The following is an 8,707-nucleotide window of genomic DNA, read 5'->3' as shown; positions in this document are numbered from 1 at the left end:
GCAAAAAAAAACTAAAACTTTTAGCTTTTAGTCTAAAAGCCACCATTACCAACCATCGAACGTACCCAGTGAGACAGCCAGCCAGCCAAGTTCTAACAAAGGGAAAATTGGAACGCAAATTGTGAATTGTTGTTGTTGTTGCAGTCTTGTTGTACTTTTTTTCCAATGAGAAGACTACTTGCACGCATACATCAAGCACAAACAGGCAGGCAGGCAAGCAAGCACAGTCAAAGCCAAATCCAACCAACAGCAGCAGCGGCGGCGGCAGCAGTGGAGGAGATACATACACACACATACATGCATACACACTAGATGATGGTTGTGTTGTTATGATGTGTTGTTGTTGGGGTTTTTTTTCTTCTTTTTCTTATTTTGTATTCCATTCCTTGTTTTTGTGGGTTCTTTGTTTTTGTTGTTGTTTCGCCGTCGTTGCCGACACCACACTGTTGTTGTTGTTTTGCTGCTGTCGCTGCTGGTTGGGGGTGAATGTAAGTTTGGTTGTTCGCTTTGTTTGTGTGTATGTATATATGTGTGTACATATTAAAAATGTTCCATATGTACGATATATGAAATGGATGGTCTGGTGGGGGCGGAATTTGGCGGTGTCCAGTGGGTCTGTCTTGAAATCAATGAAAAACATTGATTCACCATTGTTTTTTTGTAGAAAGTCATGATTAAACCGTGATTAAGCAGAATTTTCACAACAAATCTAAGTCTCTTAATTTCTATCTCTGTCACTCTCTCTCTCCTCTAAGCTGCTGTACTCTCCATTCACTTGTTTGTTTGGTTTTTTATTGTGTGGGAGTCCATTTGCAAAAAAAAATGTAAACATAGACGGACAAGCAGTAGCAATCATTTTTGGACAGTCATCATTTGTGTGTTTGTGTTTTTTTTTTTGCAAAAAAGAGGAGGAAGAAGTACAAATTAAAAACAAAAGCAAAATATTTTGCAATAACAACAACAAGATTTTGCACATTAAGAGAACAACGACACCACCACTGCAATTAATTGTGATCATGATCATCTTCTTCCCCATGATTATTCTTGCCTAAAATCAAAACCATCTACATTCACAACAAAAGCAACAAAAATTATTCAACAAAGCTAAACAGAAATTTGATTTTTTTTGTTTAAAAATGTTTTTAATATTTTTCTAAATTTTTTGGAAGTATTGTGACTTAGTGAATGAATGAATTCTAAGTAGTATTCCATAGTGAAGGTACACCTCAGGAGAAATATAAAATAAAGGTGGCCAGGTTTTATCGATCGGAACAACAAAGAAATCTAAATATATTAAACAAATACATAGGTACTTTATTACCAATGGATCCATGAGGAAACCTTCACTATAGAAATCCCTTGGAGGGTGCTGAGTGATCAGAACTCGACTTAGGAATTCTTTCAATTCATAAGACCTTTGCAATGTCCGAGAGAAGTTGCCAACGAATTTGAGATGCCTCTTAATCAGAAGAAATTTATTGTCCGGTCCACTAAGCCGGTTACAGAAGTCAACTGCTCTCCGTAAAATCTTTCTGCCGGAGATCTGTTTGGCACTGAAGTCTTTGGTTTTTTTTTGTAGCAGCTTGTACTGCTGTGTATTTTCTTTAATATGGATCTGCTCCTAAATCCAAGTTAGCAAAGGCTGTGATCTGTATCGGTTGTGTCCAAAGTGAAGATGGGGTTAGATGTGTGGGTTTGGATGGCCAGTTAAAGTGGCAGGCAGATATTGTTCATCGTCACTATCAATTCGTACCCAATATAACTGAGCCGGCTACACGATTCAGATCTCAGTTGTGCCAATACGGCCAACGCCTGTCACCTCAGCCGGTTGTGTAAAAGCAATAGGGCTGTTACAACATAAGGAGACACCCTGTTGCTGTCCTCAGGCGGCATTCTGGGTTTTACGTTGGCGGATCACACCGGATTCGCATAGTTTACCACAGACCGGCCTATTGCTGTATATGTTGTTCACAAGGTTTCTTTGTCAGCTCTTCAAGTGCTGCCGGCTAGCTAGATAGCCTCTATAAGTCGTCGCTGTGGCATGCGCGGACGACTTATAGAGGCTATCGAATGTGACCCCTAGAAATTTTGACAGTCGGAATTGTGCGCCCATTGACCTGCACATCTCCGCAGTCCATGTGGTAAACAGTGTGGCCGTTGATTTAGTGGCGGATATTTTCATATACCTCGTCCGGAAATATCCGGCTATATCCACGAGATAGCTTTTCAGCCTCTTGCAAATGCCATACATTTTCGGCCATGACGCTATGATCGTACAAAATCATCCGCCTACGTAATGATCTTTATGTCATCCGTTGGGCGTGAAATTTCAGAAAGGTAGATGTTAAACAGTTGCGGTGATATTACCCTCTCCGTAAGGAACTCCCTGTTTAATTTTAGGGGCTTTCGATTACCTATTTCTGAATTCAACGTATGCCTGGCTTCCACACATATCGTTTACAATCCAACGTTTTAAACGTGACTGGATGGTTTTTCGTTCGACGTCTTCGAAGAGTTTGACGGCACTGACGGTATCAAATGCTTTTGATACATCCAGCGCCACCATAACTGTCCTGTTACACGGCCTGTTCTGGTTGAGTCCTTCTGTTATATGTGTGGAAATAGCTGCTTCCTATTACGATGGCTAACGATCTGCTTCAACATCTCCATGTAGATTCGATCCGGACCAAGCGCCTTGGATGATTTTCGCTTCGCATGACACTTGCAATATCCTCCAACGTAAATTGTGGTGGTTCCTCATCCACTTATAGATATCGTATACTATAGTATAATACTATTCTCCCTGTCAATCTCGGGGTTCTATAAAATTTGTCGGATCTTCGCATCTGTCGCCCCAACGCCGTTAAATGGATTCGATCACTCGCCACACTAGGGTTCTTTGTTATTATGAAGCCCTATTGCTTTTACACAATGAGCTGAGGTAATAGATGTTAGCCGAGTAAGGGTCGTTTCGGATCGTATACCCCTGTGATCAGCCATTTCGAACAGAAAGAAGGACCTCTATAATACAAACTTGACGAGATTTACTTATCTGATCCGCAAGTTTTATAGGCTCTTGTCTTTAGAATCACAATCATTGTACAATTTTTATTATTAAAACTTTTTTGGATCTGTGTGGATCCAATGACTTGCACATTCAAAGTTAGCCGTATTTATCGATCTAGTAATGTTGCTATATTTGTTTTTTTTTTTCGGAGAAAACACTGAAACCACGCCACAAATCATATAGGGCCCCGTATCCCATTAACAGGGAGTCTTTCTCAAAATTATTTTATTTTATTTTTTTTTGGAAATATAGCTGACAATTTGATTTAATCTCAGCACCGAATAACCGTATATCGCATAAAAAATATGACACTTCTTGGGTTTTGTTGTTAAGATCCATGTTGGCGGATAACATGCCAGCAAGAATTGCCAATAGTTGAGAGCTGATCGATTGACAGCCTTCTAGTTTATCGGTCGTACTTCTTTGTGCTTGGCCGATATGGTATCTGATAGAGCGTTCTGCACTTTTGTTTTAATATTAGCGGAATATTAAAATAGATGAGGGGTTGGCGTGTTTATGATATGAGATATTTTTTTATCGGACTTAATTTTGGTCGAATGGGTTATTCAATATTGACCCTTTGTGAGGAAGCTACCAGAAGGCTTGATAAATGTAATAGATTGTGCAATGTTTGGTTTAATTCGGATAGTCCGTTCGTATTATATTGTAAAATTAATTTTCGGCGAAATTTTGTATGGGGAGGTACCGGAGGGAGTAGTCCGATATTCTCCATCTTTGAACTTGAACTAAGTTTGGAAGATATATTATGATGTGCGATTTTTGAATAAAATCGGTGACTTCCTTCGAGTGTTATCGCCGGCCAAACAAACTGACGGACATAATTGTAAATCGACTCCAAATTTTTCTGAAACGGATTTGGTCCAAAGAAACATGGGGTTTGAAACCAATATTTCGATGAGACACATTTTCACCATATCTAAGTGTATATACCCTTATTAGCCATAAGGCTGAGGGCATTAAAAATGCTCCTAGTAGGGGGAGGGAGATTTCAAACTTTGCTACTGTTATTTATTTCGATATTCGATACCTATGGATCAAATCTAGTGACGTACAATAAGAACTTTATATCGAAAACGTCGAATATGCACCGATGCCGAAGGTCATCCTGAACATAGTTTTTTCTTTATTTCACCTGATAAAAGGGATATCCTTTTTATGTTTCTGGTACATGATCCTCATATTCCATTTTAATTTTTTATACATGATTTCTTTTTTCTAATTTTTATTATAGGATTCTTTTCCTCTTGTCTATTTTCTCTATAAAATTGTTCGTTTACGACTTCCAAACATTTGACACCAGACATATTTCCATTTATTTGAAAACTGCCGACGCCAGTTTCTCGACATTTGTTTATCATTCCATTGTCTGCATTCGAGAATAAGAGGAAGTGTAATAAAATGTAATAAAACAACATTAGAAAGAAGAACCAACCAACCAACAATCATTACTCCAAAAAATCTAATTTGATTTTTCAATTATTCCCTCACCCCCTTCTCTCTCACACACTTTTCAATGTTTTGTTGTCTCCTTCTAACCAAAATAACCAGAAAACTCCCTGCATTTCTTCTTTCCTCAGTTTATTTTTCTAATCAGATTTTAATGTTTTGTTTTGTTAGGGCAAAAACAAAACAAATGAATCTTTGTGTTGGGTTACCCTGCAAATAATGCGCCTAACCCTTACACGCGTGTAAAGAGTAGTCCATAACAGACCAGGAGTAGTCCAAAACTAACCCAAATGCATTGAAAAAACCTAACCGATTTAGCATTGCTATGTCCTAGGGCCGGACCATGTAACCCAGCTTTGCATTACATCAAAGTAGTTTCAAAACTAGTCCACGTCATTACTCTATGGTACACCACATACGGTTGATCTTAAAACTAATCCGTGTAACTAGTCCATAGAGTACCCCAGAGGGCTAGTTTTGAAACCAATCCATTAAGTGGTCTATTTATTTTGCGCTTTTCTCTGATTTAACGATATATACACTCAGAGAAAAACAGGAAATAATACAACATAAGTAATGTACTATAAGTATTAGTGTTTTATTCTATAAAACATAAAAATAAATATTTCATTCTGCAGGTACATTGATAGTCTTTAGTGAGATAAATAATATAAGTAATAATAAATTCATTAAAAAAACTTAAGTAATATTCCAATTCACTGTCATTAAAAAAATTAAAAATTACATGTAATTAACAAATTATATAATTAATTTTTGTTTTTGTTTTGGGAACAAACAACTCGGAAGTGCCTTTTTTTTACGACTTGGAGTGCTGCTCGAAATTCTTTTTCGCTATTGGGGGAATAGTCACTTATTGCAGCTAAAATAAAGAAATTCATTAAAACTTAATAATGTTTTAGAATCAGAATACTTACCAATAACAATTTTATATATTCTTTTAAAATTCTTCAAACATTTTTTCCCACAAATACCATCCGTATTGTACATTACGCAAATCTCCCGGGAAAAAATGCGTTCCAAATTTTTTATTGCGCTGCCATCGATTAAATACTTTACAGCAGATATCTAAAAATAAAAAAATATTGAAAAAGTATATAATTTTAAAATTGAAGGTATTTCAACATATATACAATATAGGGCAACGATTACTTACATATTTTTCTTCATTCGAATCGCATATTTCACTCTCAACTTTTTGGAGATCTTCTTCGGATTTGAGGGGAAATTTGCTTGACAGGGAAGTAACATTTTTCTGGGACTTATTGAGGGTTTGCAGCTGTAATTTGTGCTCTGCTAACATTTCCACTATTATTTTGTTTTGCTGTTCTGTTGTTGCTATAAGAGAAAGAACTATATAACAAAAAATAACGATGACGAAAAAAACATTATACTTTACTTTGTAATTTTGAGAGCTGTTCCTGTAATTTTTTTTGTTCAGTCATCATCCCAGCCATCATTTCTATAAATTAAACAATGTTATTAATAAAGACGAAACTCCATATTTAACAAAAACTACCTTTGAGTTCTATGCAAGAACAGCATGGCGTTTCTTTGGCACTATCTGAAAAACATAGTAATATGGCTTTAGAAAATTGAAAAATGTATGTTATAAATTTACTTACAATTAGAAAGTCTGTTGCAAGTATTTAGATGTTTAAGATTTCTGCCCTCCATTTTAAATATTGTCGAATTGCGAAGATATCAGTTAGAATTGCGTAGATTAAAAGTGTTGGCTATATTAAATAAATGAGACGTTAATTTTTGCAACTTTAAATGCAACTATGAAGAATTGGCATTAAAACCACTTTATTTTCAAAGGGCAATGATATTAGTTTGCAATTAATATTTTCAATATTAAATATTTCCTCACTATCTTCTAATATCTTATCAGCAATACATATACCTAATGCTGATAATGAGTCCAATGGCTCTTCAAAAAAAGGACAAATATTTTTGAAACGTCTCGCTTTAAAAAAAATTTTATTATTCTCTCCTCGTTTGAAGCCTGTAATTTTTAACGGGGTAAATGGCATTACAAGACAAATGTTATCTGGTGTTTTAATGCTCAACCAGTATTCATCACCCAAGTAACCATAAATAAGTCCATTTTTTTCTTTTAACCCCAATGTTTTTGGCTCTTCTATTAAATTTTGCAAGACATTTCTTCTGTGTAATTGATTTAGAATATCAGTCGGTTTGCGAACATCTTTTTTTATCATTTGCAAATGGTTCTCAAAATCATATGCTGAAAAGCTGTACAGCAAACCGTGCTGTTTGACGCATTCACATATATGAAGCAAACTGTGCACATTATAGGTAACGTTTTGAGGACCAAAAACGACACTGAAATTTTCAACAAAGAGTTTCAACAAATCTTCGGCGGCAGCAATGTTATTTTCAAAGTTTTTTGGACATGACAAAAGCCTTATAGCACAATGAAAGACTAAAAACGTGTAATAAAAATCATCACCAACATTGTTTTTTAAGACTAAAACACCAGTGTATAGTAAGAATTGACGAAATTCTGTAGCTTTCCAGTTCGCAAGTTCATCCAAACTACGAGGCATTCTTGTGAAGTCTTTAGTAATACACTTTTTTAATGAAACTAGTAATTTAGATATATTTCCCTTATTCGAAATTGAAATTTTTTCATTCACTTTATTTTTTACTAGTTTCATCAACATTTTCCTAGTTACCCCTAAATCAATAACGTGCATTGGGTCTAAAGGAACTTGACTTATCATATTTAAATTTATTTTCTCCAATGGTGTTTTGGTTTCAATAAATTTTAATTGGTGATGATTTTTATATTTCCTTTTAGCAAAGTCGTCATCGTCTATAATTGTACCTACTTCTGAACTATAAGTTAAAACATTGCATATTTTTTTGGCCACTTGGGTACATTTTGAACAACCATTTGCAGATGAATGGTGAGCTATCCCACAAATGAATGATTTTGCGGGAGCATCACAAATCACAGCTCTTATTTTAAAACTAATTTTTTTGCCACCAATAAACAAGTGATTTTCCTGTAAATCGCAAATTTCTTCAACGAGTTTTTCTAGGAACTGACTTATATCATGAGGTTTCTGTTTGCCCTTATAAATACCAACAGGAAACACCTTTATATTTCTAATATTAATAACTTTAATTAATATTGGCCAAAGTTGAAGATTTGAGCTTTTAAAGATGGGTAAACCATCAATATTAATATCGCAAATTATTTCCTCATATTTTTGTAAAATTTGTGCTGCTTTCATTAAATTTTGTTTCAGGCCGAAATGTGCATATTCACCAGGAGGAACAGAAATTATATCTGCCCTCGAACTAACTTTTTGCACCAGTGTCATTGGAGAGAGAGGCACATCCAAACCATAATTTTTTAAAATTATTAGCAGTTCTCTCATGTTCTGGTTGGATGTCCGGCTTTTTAACTGCCATTGCCCTAAAGCACTTATAAAGTTGTTTCTTTTGTCAAATTCTTCATTTGCATTGTAATAATCATTTTCTGTCCCTTCTATTTCAACTATTGAATCTGAATCTGCTTCGGCATTTTTTTCTACTTCAATTTGTTCACACTCAACACTTGAACTAAATAGTCTTTTGACAAAATCTTCTTTTTCAGCTTTTAAAAGCCGTCTTTTATGACGCGAACTACATTCCATTTTTTTATAAGTTATTCTTTTTACCTTCAAATCTTTTACTTTTGTTTACACAATCTTTTGTTTGCAATTTATCACCACGCACAACGATGCAACCGACGCACAACGCTTCCAGAAACAAACTAAAATCAATGTCAAATTTGTGCCAAAAAAAAAAACGATAAACACGTGTCTGCAAAAAAAACTAGCGCTTGCAAAAACAACAAATTAATGAGCAAACGATAAAAAACGATCATTTGCCGTTACATTTCTTAACCAAAACATTCTTGATTGACAATGACATGGTCCATAGCTGCATTACATAGGACAATGTTGTAACCAGTCCGCAGCTGCTGAAATGGATCACGTAGTCCACAATTATTTGCAGGGCATGAGTTGTATTCTAATTATTTTTGTTGTTGTAGTGAGTGAATTATTTCTGTTGTAGTCAAGTAGTATTAATAATAAAAAGGGGAAATGTTGTTTGGTTTTTGTTGGTTGAATTTTAAGG

General features: G+C 35.2%; 1 protein-coding gene across 4 annotated transcripts; it reads right to left on the bottom strand.

Annotated features, from left to right (window-relative positions):
* Nucleotides 1–5,108: 5,108 nt before the first annotated feature.
* On the bottom strand, nucleotides 5,109–8,389 carry LOC133336747 (uncharacterized). 4 transcript variants are annotated; one of them, XM_061545028.1, is made up of 7 exons: nucleotides 8,245–8,389; nucleotides 6,178–6,288; nucleotides 6,072–6,116; nucleotides 5,952–6,014; nucleotides 5,709–5,890; nucleotides 5,466–5,620; nucleotides 5,109–5,414 (listed from the first exon to the last, which is right to left on the bottom strand). In XM_061545028.1, exons 2-7 carry the CDS (start codon nucleotides 6,227–6,229, stop codon nucleotides 5,402–5,404), a joined length of 510 nt encoding a protein of 169 aa, XP_061401012.1. In that variant the 5' UTR covers nucleotides 6,230–6,288; nucleotides 8,245–8,389; the 3' UTR covers nucleotides 5,109–5,401. The 4 variants fall into 4 exon arrangements, with proteins under 4 accessions (XP_061401012.1, XP_061401008.1, XP_061401009.1 ...); XM_061545024.1 differs by having other exon boundaries at nucleotides 5,470–5,620; XM_061545025.1 differs by having other exon boundaries at nucleotides 5,470–5,620; nucleotides 5,709–5,881.
* Nucleotides 8,390–8,707: the final 318 nt, after the last annotated feature.

Source organism: Musca vetustissima, unplaced genomic scaffold, assembly GCF_032173495.1.
Source record: "Musca vetustissima isolate MV318-11 ecotype Yass unplaced genomic scaffold, APGP_CSIRO_Mvet_v1 utg773897, whole genome shotgun sequence".
NCBI classification, from domain to species: Eukaryota; Metazoa; Arthropoda; class Insecta; order Diptera; family Muscidae; genus Musca; species Musca vetustissima.
The sequence above is the reverse complement of the archived record's forward strand: the minus strand, read 5'-3'. Positions and strand labels throughout refer to the sequence as shown.

Excerpts from the sequence above, each read along its gene's own strand:
- LOC133336747 (XM_061545024.1), bottom strand. The coding sequence starts at position 6,229 with ATGGAGGGCAGAAATCTTAAACATCTAAATACTTGCAACAGACTTTCT. Across the intron at positions 5,621-5,708 it reads ATTCGAATGAAGAAAAATAT|ATATCTGCTGTAAAGTATTT; the intron begins GTAAGTAATCGT and ends TTTTATTTTTAG. Across the intron at positions 5,415-5,469 it reads AATATATAAAATTGTTATTG|CTGCAATAAGTGACTATTCC; the intron begins GTAAGTATTCTG and ends TCTTTATTTTAG.